At 39.9% G+C, this 25,189-nt stretch overlaps 2 protein-coding genes across 8 annotated transcripts in view; one reads left to right on the top strand and one right to left on the bottom strand.

The window, feature by feature from the left end:
* Positions 1–25,189, top strand: part of VPS26C (VPS26 endosomal protein sorting factor C) — a 60,578-nt gene that overhangs the window by 11,720 nt on the left and 23,669 nt on the right. For 2 of the 5 annotated variants that reach the window (XR_011049679.1, XR_011049678.1), the window contains exons 4-8: positions 1,073–1,153; positions 3,658–3,732; positions 9,909–10,059; positions 10,406–10,558; positions 12,270–12,371. Coding sequence is in view for 3 of the 5 variants with exons in the window: in XM_068417466.1 (XP_068273567.1) it covers positions 1,073–1,153; positions 3,658–3,732; positions 9,909–10,059; positions 10,406–10,558; positions 12,270–12,352 (543 nt within the window). In the remaining 2 variants the exon portion in view is untranslated. Of the gene's footprint in view, positions 1–1,072; positions 1,154–3,657; positions 3,733–9,908; positions 10,060–10,405; positions 10,559–12,269; positions 12,841–23,869; positions 23,965–25,189 lie in introns of those variants that run through there. The other 3 variants (XM_068417452.1, XM_068417474.1, XM_068417466.1) reach the window with 2 other exon arrangements.
* Positions 14,675–25,189, bottom strand: part of TTC3 (tetratricopeptide repeat domain 3) — a 74,910-nt gene continuing 64,395 nt past the window's right edge. For 2 of the 3 annotated variants that reach the window (XM_068417427.1, XM_068417442.1), the window contains 10 exons: positions 23,945–24,013; positions 23,146–23,242; positions 22,064–22,164; positions 21,305–21,398; positions 20,606–20,704; positions 17,750–18,171; positions 17,184–17,304; positions 16,804–17,031; positions 16,505–16,594; positions 14,675–15,959 (listed from right to left, as the gene is read on the bottom strand). In XM_068417427.1, coding sequence (XP_068273528.1) covers positions 15,849–15,959; positions 16,505–16,594; positions 16,804–17,031; positions 17,184–17,304; positions 17,750–18,171; positions 20,606–20,704; positions 21,305–21,398; positions 22,064–22,164; positions 23,146–23,242; positions 23,945–24,013 — 1,432 coding nt within the window. In that variant the 3' untranslated portion in view covers positions 14,675–15,848. The remainder of the gene's footprint in view (positions 15,960–16,504; positions 16,595–16,803; positions 17,032–17,183; positions 17,305–17,749; positions 18,172–20,605; positions 20,705–21,304; positions 21,399–22,063; positions 22,165–23,145; positions 23,243–23,944; positions 24,014–25,189) is intronic. The other variant, XM_068417436.1, reaches the window with a different exon arrangement.

Here is a 25,189-nt window from a genome sequence, read left to right as displayed (position 1 = left end):
TCTAATTAGACACTGATGAGGAGGCTGTGGGCCAAACTGCAAGGCATGTGTGGTCCTTCAACCTCATTGCACTGTGTTCCCTGCTCTGAGTGAAATGTAGTGCAGTAATAGGTTTGCTCAGCAGTCATCAACTTCAGTGGAAGCCATAGTGTGTGATGGGGAAAGAGATATGCTCCCCAGTCTTGTTCTTGCACGCATATTCAGGTTATGTGCAGAGACACCATGAACTAGAAGTTATGAAGCTAAGTCCCTTAGTCTGAGTCTACCTGTTTTTGCCAATTCCTCATCTGTAAAGAAGGAATTAAAAACAAAACAACAAAAAACCCCACCCCAACAAATTACCTATCTTGTAGGGACATTGAAAGGCTATGTTACAGATGCTGAAGTGTATGATTACTATGATAACCAAGGTCATACTATTTTTCAGTCACTGGTTTATGGCTCCTTTTGTAGGGAAGAAAGGAGAGGAGAGAGGCAGCAAGTTTTTGAACAGTGAACAGCAAAATTAACCTTGTTGCCTGCTGCCTGACACCACTGCAAGCTGCTGCTTTTAATTTCAGCTACATGGTTATAGACAGTTCCCTATTAAATATGCTTATAACTCTTACCACTGCTAAATTGATGGTAAGATTGAATTTAAAATTAGAGGGGCTGTGAATATATCTTATTGATAATCACTTATCCAAAGTATGGTGAAAAGCAATACTGTAATCACTCTTAACTGAATGTAATTTGGGTGCTGAAGCCGTACAATGCTACTGTCTGTCCCTCAATCTCATAGGTTGTTACATAACACAGAAGATATGGAAAGCATTTGCAATTACTGTGGGACTCTAAACACAAAGAAAAATTAGCTTTCATTTAGGAGCATCTAAAATCATTGTATACCTCTTATCTACTTCCCCTCTCCCCATCACTGGTATATACATTGCCTACTAATCTGTTGTAAATGATGCCTTAAATATTAATAACAGTAACATTCTGCACATACACAGTAAAAAGATGAAAAGTTAGAGAGAGAAAATCTTAACTAAGGCTCTTTTCTTTTTCTCTGCCATCATATTCTTGCCAGTATACCCTACGGTGTGATATGCGACGTTCTCTGCTGGCAAAAGACTTAACTAAGACTTGTGAATTCATTGTCCACTCGCTGGTAAGTGTGGTTTGTATTAACTACACAAAGTGAGATATTTATTTTTTTTCCACTTTCAGTGAAGTCTGGCAGTAAGGTTAGAAAACCAAGTAAAACACAGGATACGTATGAGTAAAAGGAAGGTAGCCTCAAAAAAAAAAAATCCAGAAGAACTAGGGTGTCAGTTGCTTCTGATTAGAATAACATGTCTCTCCATTTAAAGAAAATGGTACAAAGAGGATTTGGATTATAAGATGTTTTTATACTCCACTGAGTTTATTCTCTTATTCATCCTTTCAGTTCTGAAACAATGGTGTGGTTGGATAAATACTATGGTGTTCTTCTACGCACTGTTTCAGATTATCTGAGCATTTCTTAGCCAAAGGTTCCAGGCACCCACAATGCCTGTCCTAGAAATGGAAGTTCGTTGGTGAAGGGAAAATATCTGATTTCTGTTCTTCAGATGACTAATTATGATTTAGAGCCCTGACTCAAAGTATCAAAGCTGGGACTGCATCAAGTTGGAAATAAGAAGCTTGTCAGCTTAAGCACCTTTGCTATTAAGTAAGCCCATGGTTGGCAATATGCTAAGATAACTAGGTTAACAAATATCCACATTCTACCATTAGCAACATGGAGACAGCCTTCCTCCTGTGGAGATACCGTTGTGGGATGAGATTTGACTGTCTCACAAGAAATGCTTTGCTGCTTGTTATTTGAAGTTCCTATATTAGATTGGGTTTTAGTTTATATTGACTTGTACTTGTGTCCAGAGCATCTGATGTCGGTACAGACTGTGCTGGCCTAATTAAGTACTGCTTTTTCGACCCGCAACTTGCTAGAACATACTGTTTGTATCATTCCTTTGAACTCTTAACAGGACAGTAAAGTATTAGACTCTCTTGTCTTACTTAAGAATAATGGTGGAAATATGTTATTTTAGTTCTATAGTACCTTTCTAAAGTTTTAGTACCTTTTTTAAAGATTTAGCTAGGTGCTGTAAAGAAGTTTCTTGTTAGTAAGATTTCATTATTTTCTAAAATATATTATGCTACATTTTATTGGTCCATTATTACATTACAAGTAAGCCACACTTGTCAAAATAGTGAACAAATTACATATTATGCAGTTTCCTGGTTTTATTTCTTGTTCCCACTATAGCACTTCTTAGATCACAAGTCACTAAATCATGAGTCTCCCAGTCAGGGTGAATTAATGAGGTTTTACTGAACATATAATTCTCACTGTCAGTGCTCAATGTACCGTTTCCCTTAACCTTATTCTTTGCCAGAATTTGTCATTTATGGGAAAATACAGTCAGTCTTTGCTAATATCTTCCATCTTGCAGCTGGGCAGCAGAAGCTATTTTGAATTCTTAAGTAGTGAGGGTAGATAGTAACAAAGAGTTCAAGTTAAGCCCATTGGTGGTGATGTGCTCTGCCAACTCCCAGTTACATACAGTTGGGTCACTCATAATTGATGCTGCGCTGGCCACTTACTGTAAATATGCAGGGAAAAGACAGTGCACCTCACTGAGATAAGGATGGAGAGGGAGGTCGGTAAATGGTAAGCGAAGCTTGCCTTCCTGATGAAGAGAACAGGCTGCCGTCTCAGCAGAGCTCAGGGCCCATTCAGCCACTTACGGAAAGACTTAACTTCTTGGTGTTGTGATAAATGGTGTAAATAGATACTGAACAACTGTAATAATGTGCCCACAAAATTGCTTCTCCAGTGTGGAAAGATAATGTAGACCAAGTTTTGTTAATTTTACAGTTAAAGAAGCTGGAATGCTAAGCCCATTACATCAATGCTACACTAGATTCCATCAACTGAGGATCTTCTAGTAATATGGGGATGGCTTAGGAGACCTGAGCTGTTATTGAAAGGGCAGCAGAAAGAGTTCAAAGTGCTCACAGATAACAAGAGGCAGGGAGAGTTTATAAAACATATTTGAAGCAATGGAGCAAGTTCGTTTCTGATCCCCCCCTCTCCCGAATTTGTAAGTATTAATAATGAAAGGAAACATTGCAAGTGACATATAAAATGTAATTATTTGTAAATACAGGAATGTGAAATTTAACTTTTTTCTATAGCATACCATATGCTTCAGATAGGTAGAGTATTTCTTCTTTTCCAGGTGGTTTAGAGTGGTCAACCACATGTTTTGGTTTTGTTTTCCTTTTTTTTCAGCATAGGTAGAGCTTATGCCAAGAACTTACAAATGGAGAGCTTGTTGTGGTTTATTGCAATGGCAAACACAAAGTAACCAAAAACTGCCACAGTTCTGTTTCTACACTTCAGATCTGTCATGCATTGTGACTTGTATTTAGACAATATCATAATGTTATTTAATAACAAAGGCAGGAAATCTCAGTGTTTTTATTACATAGATGCATACTTTCAGTATGAAGACAATCCTGAAAACTAACACATCCAACAGTTGCTTGACTTTATTGTCTTTTTTTAATTTTCTGTGTGTGTTTTGTAAATCATAGTTTACAGTTTAACTCTTTCATTACTTTTAGTCACAGAAAGGGAAACTGATGCCAAGCCCAGTAGACTTCACAATTACTCCTGAAACTTTGCAAAATGTTAAAGAGGTAAGGGTTTTCTTATTATTTTATTTTAAATGTAATGCTTGTGTGATTGAGTGAGAACAAGAGAGGAATGATTAAATGCTGCCCTGCAGATAATAAATTTTTTTTTTTTCCTTTTCTCCTTTTTTACTTTTGTAAGCAAAGATTCTGCCTGATCTGTTGTGATAGTGGTGCCTAATGTAAGGTGGAACTTTGCTCAGTAATGGTTACACATTTTTATCATTTTTCTGAGTGGAAGATGGCAATGAAGCAAGGAAAAACATCCTATACCACGTGTAGCCAAGATCCTTTAAAAATGTATATTTTGATACTTGGTTATGCCTTTTTTTGAATCCCCATGTGGCTTTGGGAAGCCTCTATGAACAGTAGTAGCTGTCTTAGTCATTTAGCTTTCTGAACACTGGTTTCTGTTTGTCCACCAAAACCTGTGTTCTATTTTTCCAGATTTTCCTGTTGTGCTCTTGTTAATAAGAATGCTTTCCTGCTTTAGATCTCCCTTCTGCATCCCCAATTTGTCTTCCATTGCTCTTAGTCCCAGACTTCTGAATTTAGACCTACTCTTCCACTTGTTTCTCAAAACAGACCTCATAATCAGCTGTTTGTTTGTTGCATGCTATTTTTGACCTTATGCTACATATTCACAGAATCATTGTGGTTGGAAGGGACCTCTGGGGACTGGTTAGTCCAGCCCCTGTGCTCAGAGCAGAGTCGTCTAGAGCAGGTTACTCAGGGCCATGTGTAGTCGAGTTTTCAGTATCTCAAAGGATGGAGACTTGCAACCACTCAGCAGTGTTACAGTGTTTGACCATCTTCATAGGATTAAAAAAATTAAATAATTTAAAAGTAATTTCCTTTATTTAGTTTTGTTCCCATAGCCTCTTGTCCTTTCACTAGATACCACTGAGAGGAGTCTGACTTCATCTTCTTTACTCCTTCCCATCAGGTATTTATACATATTGATAAGATCCCCCTGAGCCTTCTGTTCTGTAGGGTGAACAATCCCAGCCCTCAGCTTCTTGTATGTCACATGCTCGTAACCATCTTCATGGCCAAATCCAGCAAAGGCTGGACTTGCTCCAGTAAGTCTGTGTTTCTTGTACTGGGAAGTCCTGAGTTGGGCACACTATCCCCAGTTTTCTCTCACCAGTGCTGAAGAGATGGGGAGAATCACCTCCCTCAACCTGTTGGCAGCACTTTCTAAAGCAGCTCAGGATGCTCTAGGCCCATTTGTCCAGCCTGTTGAGGTCCCTGTGGAAGGGCAGTGCAACTATCTGGTTCACCAGCCACTCCTTTCAATTTTGTATTATCTGCAGACTTGCTAAGGATGCACTGTGTCACATCATCCAAGCCATCATTGAAGATGTGAAGTAGTATTGGCTTCAGTATTGACCCCGGTCACTGGTGTATACCACTAGTGACTGGCCTTCAGCTGGACTTTGTGCTACTGGTCACAAACCTTGGAGTCCAACAGTTCACAGAATCACAGAATCAATCAGGTCGGAAGAGACCTCTGGGATCATCGAGTCCAACCATTGCCCTGACACCACCATGTCAACTAGACCATGGCACTAAGTGCCATTTCCAGTCTTTTCTTAAACACATCCAGAGATGGTGACTCCACCACCTCCCTGGGCAGCCCGTTTCAATGTCTAATAACCCTTTCTGAGAAGAAATTCTTCCTAATGTCCAACCTGAACCTCCCCTGGCGAAGCTTGAGGCTATGTCCTCTTGTCCTATTGCTAGTTGCTCGGGAGAAGAGGCCAACTCCCACTCCACTACAACCTCCCTTCAGGTAGTTGTAGACTGTGATAAGGTCACCTCTGAGCCTCCTCTTCTCCAGGCTAAACAACCCCAGCTCCCTCAGCCGTTCCTCATAGGTCAGACCCTCCAGACCCTTCACCAGCTTGGTCGCCCTCCTCTGGACTCGCTCCAACACCTCAACATCTTTCTTGAAGTGCGGGGCCCAGAACTGGACACAGTATTCAAGGTGCGGCCTCACCAGTGCCGAGTAGAGAGGGACGATCACTTCCCTAGACCGGCTGGCTACACTATTCCTAATAGAGGCCAGGAGGCCATTGGCCTTCTTGGCCACCTGGGCACACTGCTGGCTCATGTTTAGACAGCTGTCGATCAGCACCCCCAGGTCTCTTTCCGCCGGGCCGCTTTCTAACCACTCTTCCCCCAGCCTGTAGCACTGCATGGTGGTGTTGTGGCCGAAGTGTAAGACCCGTCACGTGTTCTTGTTGAACCTCATGCCGTTGGTCTTGGCCCATCTATCTAACCTGTCCACATCCCTCTGTAGGGCCTTTCTACCCTCCAGCAGATCGACACTCCCACCCAGCTTGGTGTAATCTGCAAATTTGCTGAGGGTGCACTCAATCCCTACGTCTAGATCATCTATAAAGGTATTGAACAGCACCGGCCCCAGAACTGAGCCCTGGGGAACACCGCTAGTGACCGGCCGCCAGTTGGACTTTGCCCCATTCACCACCACTCTCTGGGCTCGGCCATCCAGCCAGTTTTTAACCCATTGAAGAGTCCACCCATCCAAGCCCCGGGCAGCCAGTTTGTGTAGGAGGATGCTGTGGGAGACAGTGTCGAATGCCTTACTGAAGTCTAGACAGACTACATCCACAGCCCTGCCCTCATCTAGTTCAGGCTGTTATCAGTCCGCATCAGTGTCTAATCTGTATATCTAGTCTGTACTCCATCAATTTGTCAGTGAGGTTGTTAGGAGAAACAGTATCAAAAACAGTGCTGAAGCCAAGGTAAACAGTATCCACTGCTCTCCGGCTGTCCACCAAGCTAGTCATTTCATCATAGAAGGCTATCAGGTTGGTTAAGCATGATTTTGTTTTTGTAAATCCATGCCAACTGCTTCCAGTCACTTTCTTGTCCTTTATATGTTTGGAAATGGCTTCCAGGGTTATTTGCTCCATCGCTTTCCCAGGGGTGGAGGGAAGGCTGACGAGCCTATAGTTCCTCAGATCTTCCTAGCTGAAGAAAAGAGTGAGATTTACTATCTTCCATTCCTCAGGAACCTTCTTTTGTTCATGACAGCCTTTCAAAGATAATGAAGGTTGGCCTCACGGTGACATGGGTCAGCTTCCTCAGCAGTTGTGGGTGCATCCCATCAGGCCCCATGGACTTGTGTACATCCAGTCTGTTTAAATGTTCTCTAACCTGCTCCTCCTCTACCAAGGATAACTCTTTCTTGCTCCAGACTTTCCCTGGACTTTCCCCCTGCATGGGCCTGGAATTTCTGAAAGCAAATCTTATCAGAGAAGACATTAAGTACCTCTGTCTTTTTCATGGCTTTTGTCACTAGGTCCCCTGCCATATTCAGTAGCAGGGTGACATTTACCCTCATCTTCATTTTGCAGCTGGTATACTTGTAGATACCCCTTTTTGTTGCCCTTCAGGTCTCTTGATTTAACTCCAGGTGGGCTTTGGCTTTCCCCAAACCATCCCTGCACACTCAGATGGTGTTTTTATGTTCCTCCTGGGTCACTTGGCCCTACTTCCATCTTTTGTATACTTCCTTTTTATGATTTTATCAGTAGCATCTTGTCCATCCACGCAGGTCTCTTCCTACCTTTGCTTGACTTGCTGCGTGTTGGAATAGACCATTCTTGAGTGTGGAGGAGGTGATTCTAGAACACCAGCCAGCTGTTGTGGATGAACTCTAAATGCAGCTGAGTTAGAGGATGAGCAGGTTGTGTCCAGCAGCCTCTCATGTCTCTGGAGACTGCTGCACACTGAAAGCATATAAGGATATAATAACTGTTCATGGTGGTAAAATTACTTTTGAGACTACTGCTAAATACTAAGCTCTCAGCAGTCTGCTCTTCCTATGAACCATGTTTCCATATAGATTATTTTCTGTTTCATCTTTATTTTCTATATCTTGATACTCTACTTATTGGCTTAGCAAACACTCAGTGGTGTACATTGTGAAAGTCCTGTCCATTAAAAGCTCTTTCTTAAGTTTAATAGCAGACCCTGTGCCTTTTTCTGTTTCAAGTACATAACCACAAAAGTAGGTTCTAAAACTTCTGACATCTCTGATCCAGCAGATCTTGGTATTTAATTGTGGAGCTGTCTAAAGGATGTTATTGAATGTGTATGGTAGCACAAGCAGTGGCCTTGGGTTTTGTTGGGGGGGTTTTTTGTTGTGGTTTTTTTTTGGTTTTGTTTTTAATTCCTCTCCCTGTCTCAGAAAATTGTATGGGTCTGAAGTGACTACCTGGTGGACTACCTGGTAGAAAAAGTCACTGTTTTGGTATATTTAAAATATTAAAATTTCAATTCTTTCTTTGTCTGGAGATTGTGACTGAGCTATAATTTCTGGTAGACTACTAGAAAACCGATTAGGAGGTTTGCAGTAGCCAAGCAAAGCACAGAGAGGTTAGATGAAAAACCAGGATAGATTTGCTTTTATTTTCTTGATTCTAATTTTTGGGGGATTATGAAATAGCGTAAATGATAGGTCCTATGAGAGAGAACCTAGCTAGGATTAAAATACGAAGAGTACTGACAAGAGTAGCAAGGCTCTAGGGGCAATATAGCTTTAAAAAAACAAGTCTTGTAAACTAGGATTAAGGAATATGGCCTCGAGTTCTTGTTCCACAAGTTCCTTTTATCTCTGTCTCTTAGGTTTCTGACCACTGTACTTGGGGGATAGCTGTATGATGTCCCTGTGAAACAGGGAAGCAACTCTGTGTTTACTAATAGCAGTGATGAGAAGAACCTGCCAGGGATCATACAACAAAAAAGCATTTTACTAACACATTATTAGGACTCAATATTATAGGATGGTTTTGTCAGGGATGTAATTTCTGTTATTTAAGTTAGGAGAAAACACCCAAGTGAGGTCACGTTTACTAAACACATGAAAATTCCTCTCTCTTTATTACCCCCAAAGATTTGTTTTGAGTGGAACAGCTAAATTCTGCAGAGGTGTTGGGTATCTGAGTGAAACAGTCTAAACAATAGCTGAGGAGAACTTTTCTGCCATTGCCACTGGCAGCCAGGACTAAGCAGCAAAACAAACAGATTGGGAGGAAAAAAGTTTGCGACAAGAGAGTTGGTTTGGAAGAAGGGAAAATCAGTTACATGAGCAAGGAAATCTGACGCCACAAGCAAGTGTGAACAGATGGTTGGAAGGTAGGGGCTACCATCAAAGATATCAGTAACAACAAATTAAGGAGGGAGAGAAGAATAAGGCTTGCAAAAGAAGGGGAAGGTTAGAGCAGGATGCTCAGAGTTTGAAGCAAGTTGGATGGTGAAGATACAAGCTGAAGATGTGGGTAGAAGACCTGACTGTTTCAGTATGCCTCCTGCCAGAACTTGACATGTAACTGGAGCTTCTGGCATATGAGTTTCTCTGCTGGCAGAGAATATCTGTGATGCCTGCTGGCCTAAAAGAGGGGAGGGCAGGGAGAGCAAACCCCTGACTTTGGTCTTTTACAGAAACTGACTTATAGACCATCATCCTCAAACAGCTATTCTTACTGCTCCTTCTGTGAAAAGTAGGAAACATACTTGCTGTTAATAAAATTTTAAGTGTGATCCTGTATTCAAATTAAGCTCTTTATTAATTGTCCTTAATTGGCGTCTTGGTACATAAGGAGTATGCTATATCTTGCATTAAACGAAGATTTTTAAATGCCTGTCTTCCCTCCCAATAGTAGTGGCCATAACAGAGAAATTTAAAAAGGTGGGAAAATCACTGAAAAGATAGCCTGTGTTGTAATCCCTGACAAAATGGGACCAGAATGCAGTTCCCTAGAGCACTTCCAGATGACTTAACTTGACCATCCTGTTAGTTCCTGCCAGCCTGCCTCCTTCACCATACGGTTCCCGACTTTGGGATTAATTGTAATGGCCAAGTTTTGTCAGTTCATCCCAGGAAAAACGCTCCTGTGGATGGAACAAGTAGGGGGGATGCATGGCAGCAGGGAGGGTAGTCAGAGATACCTTAATGCATCTGCATAAGGATGCATATTTAAAGAGTTATATTATTTAAGTTACATGAGGCATTTCTGAACTTTTGAGTTCTTAACTGCAACTGCTTGATATTTCCTACATATTTTGGTAACTGTCTTTTTGTAAGGTATTTTTTTTTCTTAGTCTGCTCTTACAGTTGTGTCTTTTTCTACCCCACCCCATCTTTTCAGAGAGCCTCACTTCCAAAATTTCTCATCAGAGGTCATCTCAGTTCTACAAACTGTGTCATTACGCAGCCACTGACAGGGGAGCTGGTAGTGGAGAATGCAGAGGCTGCAGTCAAAAGTATTGAGCTGCAGTTAGTACGTGTGGAAACCTGTGGTAAGTTTCTCTATGAATGGAATGTGTATAGAATAGACTGCTATAATTACCACTTGCACTCTTTCAGCTTAAATACGAAGGATTGTCAAAAGCCATATAATTAAAAAAGACTTGCAAAAAATTGTTTTGCACTTTAGGTGGAACAGTCCAAACATTAATTTAAATAATCTCCATGATCCTTAACTCAGAGTGCTAATGTGAAAACTTGCAGGTCAAAGGGCAAAACATTGTGCCCACACATACCTGCCCCCCAACCCTGCCGTAACTGTATTTTAATATTGGCCATTGCTTTCTCTTCTCTCTTTCCCTCCCCATCCTCTCCCTCTGAATTTCCCACTTTCACCAGGGTGCGCGGAAGGTTACGCCAGAGATGCCACAGAGATACAGAATATTCAGATTGCAGATGGGGATGTCTGCAGGGGCCTGCCAATTCCCATATATATGGTGTTTCCCAGGTTGTTCACCTGCCCTACCCTGGAAACAACAAACTTCAAAGTTGGTGAGTGCATAGGACTTCATGCTGTATTGGTGTCTTTCACCTGAGATATGTTTCTAGTTTCACTTTAGCTTCTGGCAGGTAACAGGATAAATCACTGACGGCGCTGCAAGAACAACCAAGGACATCCATCTGTTTCCCTGTAGAGGTTTCTTGAACAGGTTTTTGTAGTCTGCTGTATTTCATATAGATTGAGAAAATACAGTCTAAATACCTCTAACTAAAACCAGTTGTGCAACTATTAAGCTATTTCTGACTAATAGAATTATATGGTAAAGGGACAGGAGAAGCACCATAATGGCAGGTAATTTTTTGTCTGCCAAAAAATTACATGTGATTAAACACTTGAGCAATAGCCCAAGAATAAAATGCCAAGATGACCCCTTGTTTCATTTCATCACCAGCAAGAACCACTCTTTCCATTTCCTCTCCTTTTTGTTTCCCATTCTCCTGCTGCAGTGACTCAGAGGTAGAAAAAGTAAGATTGGGCTGTATGTGACTTTGCTTTTCTTGATCTATACCAGCTGCTTCTTCCTGCTTATTGTTGCCAAAATCCAACATTTTCAATAACAAACAAACACCTGAAATTTAGGATTTTCCTCACTTGTTTAAACAACTACTGCAAAAATTCTCTTTGTTAGCCTGTTTTTTTCCCTTCATCCTGCTAGAATCTTGGTGGGGTTTTTTTATTATTATATTTTATTGTATCAGATTGAAGGTACAAGCCCCTGTCTTTAGGATCCTTCCCAGCTGAAGCCCCTCCTACTTTTCTGCTTGGATAGATGTGCACAACTGTTTTTGTGATGTGCACAACTGATGTGCACAACTAGTTTTTTAGCTTTGCCTACCTGTTTAACTGTTTCCCCAAGAGCATTTTTGCACCTGATAGGTACAGTGATTTTCCCCAAAATAATATTCTTCTCTACTTTTTGCCATTTCTAGCTATTAAATAGTTATCTACAGTGACAAATGGCTACTGTTCGTGTAGTATCCACTTTTATTTATAAGAACAGTCTTAATGTAGTTAAGATTGTAAAAAAGGACAATTATTTTCAGTTTATTTTGATCTCTGGTTCCTTTCATTTAATAACTCTACCTGACTTTGTATTCTGTCTCCATTTAGGATTAATTATAGATCTGATTTTGATTTTGAACAACACAATATAATATCTAAAGAGTAGATTTTCTTTTGAAAAATGTTTTTCATAGCTTTCAGGTATGTTGTATTTTGGTGTTTAATTTCATAAGGCCATACATAATGCAGGATTCTAAGGCCATGTTATATGCAGACAGCAGGGGAGGAGTCTGTTCCTTAACTCTTCCACTTACATACTTCTAAACAGTGCGTATTGCTGTGAGGCGTCTTTCCCAAAACATTTTAACCGTATGTGTCTGAACGCTGCCTGTTGTCCAGAAGACTGTATGTCGTAATTTTTCAGTGATATGGAAATGAATCCAGAGGAATCCCAAAGGTTAGAATGAGCCAAGGTTCTTTAGGAATGTCCAAGGTCTGGGATGCCTGTGGTAAGGTGCTGCCTGGAGTACCGTGGTCATCCCTGCCACAGGAAAATCCAGAGTAGTGAAAGGGCTTGGAAGAGCCCTGTGAAACGCTGTGTCTGAGCGCAGAAGGTGCCTGCCTCTCGCTCATCCTCCTGCTACAATTCTGATTCATATGGGACTCCTTATTTCATTTTTTTTTTTCCCCTTCTTCCAGAGTTTGAAGTTAACATTGTTGTCCTTCTGCATGATGATCATCTCATCACAGAGAACTTCCCGCTGAAGCTCTGCAGGATGTGAATAGCCAGAGGAGAATCACGTAAGGATTTACTGAAAAAGGACAAAATTCTTCAGAGGCAAAGTGAAACTTTATCCATGTCTTATTTTAACTGAAAACACATCACTTCCTTTTCCCTGCTGGTAGTTGTGCTTTCAGTTCTCTGTAAGTCTTGCTAAGACTTTGCCTGCTTTCCGACAGCCTATGTGGATGTATCTATCCAGACGGCCTTGTCAGGTATCTTTCTGACTTCAGCAACCATGTTTTCCCCAGTTTTTCTCAGACAAATCCTGAAGGAATGATTCTGTGTATTTGTACAACTTGTAGAAATATGTAGTAAGATTCTCTCCTTATTTCATTTTGTAATACTTATTCCAAAGTCCTTTAAAGACCTCTTAAACCTCGTAAGTCCTATTGTAGGTGGTGTATATATACTGGGGGAAGGGTATGGGACTTGTAACACTGAATAGTGTCTTTGAAGGTGTAATAAATGGTGCTACAACAATGCAAAGTGGTGGTGTGGGATGAATATTGCAAGACGAATGTGAAGTGATGTGAAATGAATAATGATGTGAAATAACAAATTGGGAATCTGAGTCTGTATTAGAGGAAGGCTTAGAACTGAAGTTGTTGGGGTGTGTGTGGTTTTCCACTCCATTGCATGGGCTTTTCCCTGGAGTGGAAGAACAATGCCCTTTATCTTTGCAGTTTGTGTAAAACAGCACTGAAAAAGATGACCAGTTTTTAGCTTGAGAATATACTTACTCTTTGTGTTATGCCATCTCCCCTTTTATAAGACTACTACAGCTCAGTTTTGATGTGACAAAGAAATGCCTGTCATGTGACAAACAGCCCCATGGCATTGTGGCAGCCCAGCCTGTGCCACAGGCAGGCTCTACCACGGGGCAGAAAAACTGCATTAAAAAACTTGTGTGCTGTGGCACCTTGTGCCTTCAGGCTGTGACTTGTTATATGAATAACCATTCCCAGGGAGATGGACCAGTCACTCTTTTTAATTAGGTGGGTTCATACTGCCCTTGTTCAACTTAAAGTATAAATGTAAATACCAGGAAAGGAATAAGTTAAGGTAAATACATTGACGTGTTTGTAACTATACGTCTTAAAGGAACTATATAAGAAAACTATTTCAGCAAGAAATAACCTTCGCAACACAAAACAGGTTCTAGATTTTGATGGTGTTTCAAGTTAACACAATTTAATTGTGAATTTTTCCATACAATATTATGTGGATTGGAGGCAGGCTGAGTATACAGAGTGTTGTATAAGTGTGAAGACAGAATTAAGAAAACTGCAAAAAAAAAATAATTTCCTTCAGCTTTATCCAGCAGCATTGCCAAGCAGGAACAGGTGATTCTAGGTTTGGCTCTGGTTCTCCATCATCTGTATTTTAGGAATTAAACATCTGAAATTCTTATTTCAATGTCTTACAACAGTCTTGTGGGGAAAAAGAAAAGCTATTTACTAGAACTTCCCACTTGTCTAAGATCAGGAAATCATACAGGCTGATTTTTGGAAAACAAAAGCCACTCTTTCTGGTTTATATGATGTTACAAGAGTGCCACCTGCTGCTCAAAGTCGCCCTGTCACCTCCCACCGCCAAAAGTTACTTGGGAAGATGGACCGGTGTTCATCCTGCCTTGGGCCCCGGCAGGCAGGGCAGATCAGCTACAGCCGGCTGAACTGCCCCTCTGCCTGTACAGTAACAGTCGGGGCAGGGTGTCTGCTCTGAGGGTGCCTTTTTAAAGGTGTGAAGGAATTCTCTCTGGAAATCACTAAAATCCTTCCAGCTTATGGGAATCAGGGAAAAGAAAAGGAACATAGATCAAAAACCATCCTCCTTATTTAGGAACATGGGGGCCTGTCTGTGCTGTGGGTACAGGAAAAATAAGACTGGCTGGTAACAAGCAAGTGTACGTATCAGTTCTATGCACTAACAGTACGTGCTGTCTTACCTGGTTCCACAGCCAGCTCGCCCTTATTACCTCAAGGCACACCACACTCTGTTTGTCGAACACTGTCCAGTGTGGCACGTATGGAACTGCTTTGCCCCTGCTTAGCAGGGCAGGGATACCTCTGCTCTGGAAAAGTGTCCTAACTGCCAAGGACAGAGGCTGCTTTTGTGAAAACCGAAGATTATATATACATAGCCCCCACACCCCAAGAAAACAATGGAAGCTGAAAAGGATGCAAGTGCTGTAATGCTGAGCAGCACAGTACCTAGTTCTTCAGGCAGCAAGGTGCCTTAGCGCGCTAGCACGTAGTAGATTACTTACCAATAACTCACACTCAGCAAAAATATTACACAAAAAACCATGTCAGCTGCAGTAGTAATTTTATTTCTGATCCAAGTGCCAATTAATATACTGATTAATCACAGAATAGTTTAAAACTTCATCTGGAGGATACACAGTCACTTGGGGAAACAAATGATTCCTAGAATGAGCTAGCTTAATCTCATGTAATCAATTTAATACTGCTTGTATCCAAACAACAGTCACACTCTATTTTCAGAGTGGTTAAGCTGTACACGCTCTAGTCCTGGCCTTTTGGCTATTGGAGACTAGTTTTACAGTGATGAAGGTACTCTGGCAAGCTCAGACTTCCCAAGCAGTAGGATAACCATTCCTTCAGCTTTTTGGATTCTGTACCTCACGCTGTTGATTGATTAATATTCATGCACAGAATACAGATGCAGTGTATTGCTTCATCAAAAATCCTGTAGTTCTGATTTAAACAAATCACCTCTTCAACGATGAGGGAAATTCAAACCACATTTCAAGCTTAAAGAATTGAGTCCTAGTATTCCAACTCGATATGCAAACAGAAAGAATTACATGAATACTTAAAAATTCTTGCCTCAAAATATTACTAGAAGTCATTATTTAACCAATTTGAATTATTAGCTATGGATTTATGCAGAAAAAGGAGCTGCAATTATATGAACTGCATTCATGATAATCGCAACAAGCCTGATTTGAATCCTGAAGTTAAATTGTAATTGTTTATGCTAGAGGAAGGCAATGTCTTGGCTGTTCCAAATTCTGCTAGTCTGTCATTCGGACCACCTTCTTGTTTGATATTAGAATTTATTTTCAGTGTGGTGTAAGTTCTGAAGGAAAACCCCTGCTTTACAGCAATTATGCACCATCCTTTGAGAAAAGCAGATACAGTAGTTTCAATATGCCTTAGCCAAAAAACCCTACCAGTTTTGTGTGCTGCTGGCCTCTGAACTGCATCGGCTTCACACATTTAGGCAGCAACCAGGAAAAGTGCTGGGTCTTGGAGTATGCTAAGCTGATTCTGCAGGTGCCGTGGCAGTACCAGCATCTTATGGCTTAATGCTGAGTGTTAAATACCGAATCAGTCTCAGTTCTACTACCATTTTCAATAAAACCAGGGTTCTGTCTCTTTCTAGGAATCATGTTTCTGTTCGTTATCATGGTGGTTATTCTGCAGCCACTTTGCATCTTCTTATAATGTGTTAAAACAAAACAAGGTTTAGGCATATTTGTTCCGTGCAGGAAGCTCAGGGAAGTCTTCAGGTAACAGAGCGTGAACGCGGCAGATTGGGCAGGTACTTGAATGTTGCTTAAGCCATGTTCTAATGCACTGCAAGAATAGGAAGATGATGTTGAGGAAACAAAGTCTGGTACAAAGAGTTCCGCTTAAGTACGTTAATACTTGCCACTAGTATGTAAGCACTTTTCCAACGTGTTCTACGTTACTTAACATTTGCAGTTAGAAACCTGTTCACCAATTCTGGTGCTGCTCATCAGTTTACATTTGCATCTATTCTGCAGTAACAAATCAGCAGTAAACAAGTAAGGTAATTGGAAAAGGTCACGGGCAGAAGTATCAAATTATAACATAATTTTGACCTTCTTGCTACATGAAGTTATACAAGCAACTGCTGTCAGGTGGCAAATGCAGGGTTTATCGTGAATCACTATTTTAGTTAAAAAAATTGAACACTAGAAACTTTCTGACACAGTAAGACCATATATATAGCAAGTCTCGGTGTACAAAGTCTGTGAATGAAGATTGTGCACAGTTCTTTAAGCACTGAAGGGTAAGATGGGAGAAAGGGTACTTTTAGAAAGTGGAACAATGGCATAAGTGAACAGAGTTCATAAACAAAGAACAAAAATCCTTACTTCTCTGTGAAAACGATGCCCACATTCTAATTCACACGAGTCTCTGCTGAGCTCATCGTGACATATTATGCAAGGATCATCAGTGGAAGCCTATATAAAATGTGAAGTTATTTGAAAGCTAGCAACAATTAATCAGCAAATTCTAATGAGTTAATGATGTTACTGATTTTAACTGAGTATATTTAAGCTTTTGTACACAAAATGAACAACTATTTTTCCAGCAATACTGCTATTATTTCATGTCTTCTTAGAAGTACATGGTACTCACTTCACATTCATTGGAACAGTGGAGAACTTACTGTATAGTCCAGCTTTTTCCATTTAGATTTAGGTGTTGCTCCAACATTTCCCCATGGCTGGAGATTTGGTTGAGATGGATTTCTACTTGAGACGTTTTTATGCACAGGTCTTGCCTTGGGTGGGCTGAGCACGTTTTCTTCAGCAGACACTTCCCGATGCCGAGTTCCAGTCTGCACTGGTGAGGCAGAGGATACTGACTGCACAGGTCTCCCTGTTGAAGTTGGTGCCTAGACAGGTATTGGAAGAGAATTTTGACTGAGTTTGTATTTCAGAGGTTGACAGTAAAGGAAAGTTTACATTCCTTTCTGGACTGTGCTGCACTGTTTCCTCTGTCCGAGATGCACAGTAGAAAAGGCAGCAAGTACATACACCACAGTACCTTACTTTGCTGGTCCAGAATGAGTTCTGTCACTCTGCTTAGAATTTCATCTAAGCTCAAACCTGACAGTGTATTCCTGTTTCTTCTTTGTACGTCTCTTATGAAGCTCGTAAAGTCTGAGCTGAAGGGACAAAAAAGACAATTACTGACTGGCAATGCTATGGCTGTTATTGGCATTAGAGAACACTGCAGCTTCCATGTTTGATTCACAGCAGTAGAGCCTGTAAAAGATACTAACTTCTCAAATGAACTGTAGTACCTGCTTCCAATACCTTTGAATAAACTAGGATCTAGCTACTTTAATTGTAAAAAAAACCCCAAATAAAAAAATAATACTTCTATTTGCTGGTGGTTCTAACTGGAAGAACCATCACAACACCTAAGTCAACACCATAGATCTATTCCCTTAAGGAATGTCTCGCTGAACGGGAAGGGAGGGGGACAACTAATACTACTCTTCTTGTGAAACAAAAGCCACTTACTAAGAAATCAGTTCTTGTACTTTATCATTGGATGCTCAGAACTTCTGTTATCCAACGTAACATCACACACACTAAAAAACGTACCTGCTATAGTTTGGGAATATAGCCTGTAGATGCACAATGATATTTTCAAATGCTTTTGGAAGCATTTTGTTGTTTGGAAGTCCAGAAGGCCTCAGTTGTATAGCTGAGTCAGCTTGGTGGGTTGGGTTTGGCTGGGCGTTTGGAGTATTATTTCCAGAAATCCCTGACGGGCAACTTGCCGAAACTTTATCAGAATATGATCCTTCCAGAGGTTTGGAGTGTGTTTTCACTGACCCACCACTGACAGAACGAGACTTAAAATTTGCATATACTGGCGTAACTCCAGCCTGTGTATTCAATGAAGTGTGTATTGGACCTTGATGTTCAGAACTTGAAAATGCAGGACGTAAATTAGGATGTGCAGATGCAGAGGAATACATGGCAATGGCTGGATCGGTGACTGGAGGTCTGCCTTGTTTTGCCTAGGAAATAAACAGATTTCACAGGAAAACCATGATTAAAGTAAATTGAGCAGAACTCTGAAGCATTTGCAGCATGAACTATGACACATTTGGTCATGCTAAGGAACTGGAAGGTCTTACCAATTTATCTTAATTTGCTTTACCTAAGTAAAATATATTGCACAAAGGTGCTCTTTAATATGTTATTACAGATAGACACAACCTGTTTGAAACAGGATTAAACAGGACAGCACATATACACAAACTGTTCCTTTAACTTATTCTTGCTTTGCTGAAGAATGCATGGCTGTTGGACAGCTGCAAGTTGTAAACAAGTATAGCTTGAAGTTGGTGGTAGAAACAGGACTGCCATCAATTTGGAAATACAAACTTCACTGCTTTTAACTGATTATATAATCTACATATAATGCAGCGTAATTTTTTTTAAACAGAAACACATGTCAGCTATAGTCATCATCTTGAAAAACTTGGAGCTGACATGATCCAGGAAGACCTCTTTTTGCACTAACAATTCTTCCATAAATGGAAAGAACTCCTTAAAATAAGTTTAGTTGCTTGACCCCATGACTGCTATTTGTTTCAGAACTTGACTGCTCTAGGAAGGTTGCTTTCTAACACACAGAACGAAGAATCTACACTTCTTCGTAGTCAAACGTGCTGGTTTGTGTCCTGTGTCCTTTAGTTTAATGCCTTTTTGAAGCGATATTTTACCATCTCTGTAAAGGTGTTTAATCATAGAACTCCTTCTCAGCCTCCCTGATGTCATGCAGCCTCCTCACCACCTCCTACAGCTCAGCCACCTGCTGCAGGAGGTCCTCCACCTGGGCACACCTTTTGCAGGCAGGTCTGCCTCCCCTCCCTGCCCCAGGAGAAAGGTCTAGGCACTTCCTGCAGCCTGAGGTCTGCACTGCAGCCTCTCCCTTCAGCAGCTCTGTCTGGGTGGAGGCATCGGCCACCGCTGGGGTAAATGGTACAGACCCCCTAGCCAGAGCTGCAGCCTTTGCTCTCAGGCGAGTGCCCACCATTCTGCCTTGCAGGTCAGGAAGGATGAGTGCCCTTGACCTGTGCAATTAATTAATTAACAGAATTTATTAAACAGGGAGAAAAAGGGTTTTCATCGTCTTTTTCATGTGGACTCAGTATTTGCCTATTAAGGTCTTCTCAAAGCTGAAAGAATTACAGATCTCTCTTCTAAAAGGTTACTCCTGTGTTACTGCAGTAAAAATAGATACCAAATGCAGAACAAGAGGCTCAGAAGTCGCTCTTTCCCAACCTATAAACTGATGGTAACTTAAGAACGGTAACTAAGTTAGCTACATATTCTTAAGAGCTCTGTGCCAATAAGTAGAAATGAGATACCTAGAAATAAGCGGGGAAGAAAAGGTATGCAGGAGAGCGTAACTGTAACTATTGCTTGTCCAGAAAAACTGTAGTAACAATCATAAATATACAGTATTGGAACAGAGACTTGAACCTAAGTTATACAAAAAACAAACTAAAAAATTACTTTCTGCAGAGAATATGTACAAAACAGTTGTGTGGCATCTTCGATGAATTCAGGGATTTCATAGGTGTGTGCACTATGAATGCATTTTACTTATTCAGTCAATTATCTCCCCTATTTTGAGAGATGACTGAACCCTTTTTTCCTTACTCCAAACTGTCCCAGGTCCAGGGGTTTTTGAATGCTATTTGTCTTCAGGGCTAGGCATCAGCTCTGTGCCCTGGTTTAAATTTTACCATCAGTGAATGGCAGCACGTAGGTTGGTTGCACCGCTGCTGCAGCTAGCTTGGCTGTAAGTATTTTATCAGTCACGTGTCTCCCCACCGCTGTGCTGATGAACAGTTCAAGGAGCACTGACTTATACTGACTTCATCCTTGCACCAGGAACAGTCACAGGGCTCGAAAGTAACTGGCGTGATTTGAGCAGATCATTTGTGGAACTGTTGGCCCACGAGAAAATGTTTTTAAGTCATATTTATCTGGGATGTAGTCATTACAGATGCATTTCCATAAATGGCTATACTCCATCTTGTTCATAACAGATACAACTGTAAGTTGATTTTGGTATTCGTAATCAGTCACATATGTTGGTGTATTGGGGCCTCGTCCCTATGGATTTTGGTGCTACAGGAAAGTCACGATAGATGAAAACATTAGTCCTAATTCAGACAGAACATGAAGCATTTTACAGTTAACTTTAAACAGCTTAAGCCTCTCAAAGGACTTTAGAATGTGCTTCTCACTGGACTTCATCGTGCTAACCTGCAGTCACCTTTTCCTTTTCAACATTACCTGGATGTATTCAAGCCAGATTACTTTGTATTCAAGGCTATATATTCAAGTTCTTTATGTACCTGTCCTGCAATGGACAGCCATGCCGATGCAAACTTAAAGAACTTAACAAACTGCTATCAAATGTAAGATACATACTAAGATGCTGGGAGGAGAAGAAAGCTCCACAGTTTCCATTTTAGTGAGGTAGTTCCGTACACCTTTTTTCACCATCTGAATTTTTTCTTCATACTCAGCCTGCAGAAGGAAAACAAATGATCCTCCACATTAGCATTAACTAAAGCTCGCTCTTTATTTAAAATGGCATTAACACAACTACTTTTTTGCAAAACACCAAAGATACAAGGCCTTTCAAATGGAGACGTAAGGCTACCATTTACTGCAGTAACATAAATCTGTATTTAAGTCCTTTCATTGATGCTTGAAAGGGTTTGGGAAACCCTTTCTAGTTCTTAAAACTCAGCCTAAACATTTTACATCTTAACTTTTCATAGAGAGTTTTCTGCTGGTTTTAAAGAAGTTGCATGGATTTCTAAAGTTCAAAAAGTACAAAAGAACCAAGAGACTAGACTTGTTAATGTGGGATCCAATTTTGGAGCAAGTGTATAAAGGACGGATTTTTGCCTTTATAAAATTGAAGATAGTCACTGTAACTTAACTAAAATAATCTGGACTTAAAACTGGATCTTTCTTTTGTAATTAAAAAAATGCAGTTCAGTATTTGGAGGACAAGCTACTGTTTTTTTTTTAAAAGGAATGCAAAATTATTTAAGATATTTATTCTTTTTTCATTTCCAAAGTTCAACTTAAACCTTGTTGAGAGAAATTAAGGCTTACCTCTACTTTTTCCTGTTGTTTCTTTACATTTGAAATAAATATTTCCCAAGAATCAATCTGTGGCTTCAACTTAGGTGCTGCTGAAGCTGAGCTGCTGAAGTATTCGAGATTTTCAGTTAAACTCCAACATTACCGTTATTTTTGTTTAAGAACGATGGGTTTAGTACAACAGTTCCTTCCCCTACCAACTAAATCACAGTTAAAGACTTCAAGCAATTTTAAGTTAAAATCAGTTAAATTACTGGTACTTAGATCCCATCCAATCTTAGAAGCGGACTCCTCAAATGTAAATCAGTATTTTGCAGCAACATAAAGACAGGGAAAGGAAACATGGCCTAAGTTATAAAACAGGTAACACCAAGGGCTAAATTAGTTCCTTGTAAGGAAGAAAACGATGTTGCTGCATGCCCAACAGTTTTGTTTGCACTCTTTTCTGTTTACATTGCAGCCCTTTCCCAGTGATACTGTGCAGGGATAACTGGAACGTTCCCAGTAGCCTGATCTTCCCCAGCTAAGAAAGAGTAAGACAAGAAGCTTGCTCCTGCTTAAGTATCACACGTCTTGGTATTTTAAGACTACGAAGAAATTCAGCTTCAGGAAAGCTGCATTTAACTACTATGTTTCTACACACCTTTTGGGCTAGCACCCCTTTGTGAGCAAGACTGACTTGTGTAGTTAAGTGACCATGATTAAACATCCAGTAGTTACTTGTATTTAGCAACCAATAGTACTGAAGTTTCTGGTGTAAACTCTCTTTACCTGCTCAATGACTTCAACATCTTGAGATTTGCTTCTGCATTGGCAGCTATGCCATTTAGCTTGCATACTTCAGTTTCCTTCCAGTTTTTGAGTACTGATATCTGTAATAAAACACAACTGTGTAAAAAACAAAGTGCAGTAAAAGCACTGCTGTAGCACAGGGAATAAAACCTAAAAATAGATTTTGATAAGCATCTGAAACAATAGTTTGACGGTACAGATCTGGTACAACACACACAGTTCCTAAGGTGAGGAATTTCAAGTGGAATTAACAGCCCTGGCAGGCCTTCGGGAAGACAAAAAGGCTACATTCACTTCAACTGATAGTAGAAAGCTTCCTCAAATGTTCCATTTACAACTTAGCATATATATATATATATATAAAAAAATATATATACACACACACACTTACTTTAAGTGAGTAAAGCAGCCATTTAAATACTGCATGGTTGAAGACTAATGAGGAGCAACAATCGAAACTTTTTATAAAATCCTATAGCTGCAGATAAGACAGCCTTCAAGCCCTTCCTAAGAAGGGAGAATTGTTCATGATATTCAAAGCATTTTCAGTATAAAACATACTGTTTTAGAGAAGTCTTTATATTCATCAGTACTCTCCTCCTTTCAGTGAAACATGCAAGTCAGTTGTTGCATTCTGATTCTAGCTGATAAAGAAGTAGCTATATATTCATTAACCATGACTTCCTTGTAACAAGGAATTTTTTTATGTTCCTATGGTTAATTCTTACTAATGGAATCTACTCATAACGAGGATAAGTACGAAACTGAACTACCAGTTGAATTTTGTTTGGGGCAATACTATATGCCCCCAATTCTGTGTACTTTTAATACTGGTCAATAATAATGCACCTTGATGATCTGCAAAGTTCTGTAGGATAACATCATGAACAGCACTTACCAATATTTGATTAAGACTTTTGATATACGCTTATGAAAAGTTTTAGATGCTATTTAAAAAGTAAATTGTTAGATAAGACTGCACCAGTTATTTTCCCCACCTACTATCAGCACAAATGATCCAAGCTCTACCAAAAGCGTTTTAAGATTTTTTTTGTTTGTACCTCTGCTTTAACAGCTCTTTTCACACACTCCTGGCAGTCATCTTGACTCTTTTTTATAAGCTCTTCCAATTTTCCTTTCTCATTAGCAAGTTTATTACTGTGAAATAAAAAGAAGTTAAATATTTGAGTAACATTTACAACAGAGCAGTATTTAAAATGTATGGCATTTTCCAGGTTTTCTACAGCTATTACTTCTCTCCAGAACCACGCATCTCCATTTACATTGTACAGCTTGTGCCTTCAGGTGTAGTATCATGCTCGTGTAGCCGTACTGCTGGCTCCACAGACACGACCTGGGGATTTCTTAGCTACATTTCGCTGTGCAACCTAAAAAGCTTATGGGAGTTTGACTACTGCAGTCATGCAAGTATTATTGTTCTGAGCCTGATCGCATATAAAGAATGTATCATCTATAAATGAAACCTTGACTTTATGAGTAATTTTTAGAAAACATTTAGATAGCCTTATGTACATTTAGAACTATAAGTGTGTGAAGATCCGAAGCCACATCAACATTTCAGTATGTCTGTACCACACCCAACTTCTAACATGTGTTCTAAAACACAGTATCATATAACCAAGGGAAATGTATGAGAGCTTTTGAAAAGCCAAACTTTTATTACTCTAAATATCTGAAAGAAAATAACATTTATTTATGATAGGTAAAAGCAAACTAACTGAGAATAAGAGTTAAAGTGCTTGTTTTTTCTATGCCTTCTCCCAGAGTGAAGCAGACAACTCCAATAATGACAAGTCAGTAGAAAAATGTAAATACTGCTGAAAGGTACAAGAGTTTTACCTGGTCTCGAGATATGTATTTAAATGTACGGTATACTGCTTTTCCTTCTCATCAATGGTCTTGGAATACCTAGAGTAATTAAACATTTATTAAGCTTGTTCTGAAAAATTTTCATTAGCAAATACATGACATGTTCCTCTATAACCATAGTGACAACTATGCAGCAGTGACAATCTGTATGTTTTATATGCTGTTTAATACTAAAAGTGCATTTAAATGTATTCCTAATTAAGTAACTAATGTAAAAGCAGGCTGATGATTTTTCAAGAGAAATTTGGCCCAAACTACTCAGACTAAAGATAATACAACAGCATTCAGGGGCAGAAGTCTTCTCAGGTCTGTAAACTGAGAGAGAATATTAAAAATACAAGAGGAATTGTCAAATCTCATTACAAAAATTATTGCTAAGTAAGTCACTTTCATCAGTTATCTAGAAGCTATTTTAAATGTTTATCTCTAACTCGCAAAAAAATCAAAATACGAAAGCAGACATGTACATATTTCAGCCGTTACTGTGATAAAACATCTAGCTGGTTACACAGCCAGTGATTAGGTGGTTAAAGATTTCTGAAGTCTTTAGAGTGTTTTGGGAAAAGCTACTGCTAATACTTCATCAAATGACACATGGTTTATTTTTCAGTACATCAATCAGTGACATGATCTCATGGATACTTGTTGACTGTGGTAGAAGTTGACTGAAGTTGGTCCTTGCTCCTCCATAGCCAGGAGAGCTCATTGCCAGAGGAACAGCTGGGTTTGCTGCACACAGGATCATGATGGGATTCATACATTGATATTATTAAGTTCCATGGAATGCTCTGCAGATTTCGCTTAGGGTGTTTTATGATGGGTAAAAAAAAAAACAAACCCACAAGAGATACATGCAGTTATGTGTTTCTTGTAGTTTTACTTGAATCTGAGAAATGAGGGACAGGACTAGAAGGAAACACGCATCCTCGGATGACGCTCAGATAGGCTACGTGGCAGGACAGACAAAAAGCATGTAAGAAAAATAGCTGCAGACCGGAGTTCGGTGGGGTTGATTGTACAATAGAAAAAGGAAGAATGAAAATGGAAATGAAAATTTAAAGCTAAGCATAACGCTGAGGAAGCAATGGTAAGTCATGAAGGAGAACAGTGAAAAAGCAGCACAGATCTAAAGGATTCTGGAAAATGTGGGAAGACCTTAAATAGTGAAGGAGTAGCATTTGTTAATGAGGTTAAATAACGTCTTATGTAGATCCT

This window comes from Nyctibius grandis, chromosome 2 (genome assembly GCF_013368605.1).
Source record: "Nyctibius grandis isolate bNycGra1 chromosome 2, bNycGra1.pri, whole genome shotgun sequence".
NCBI lineage: Eukaryota > Metazoa > Chordata > Aves > Nyctibiiformes > Nyctibiidae > Nyctibius > Nyctibius grandis.
The sequence above is the reverse complement of the archived record's forward strand: the minus strand, read 5'-3'. Positions and strand labels throughout refer to the sequence as shown.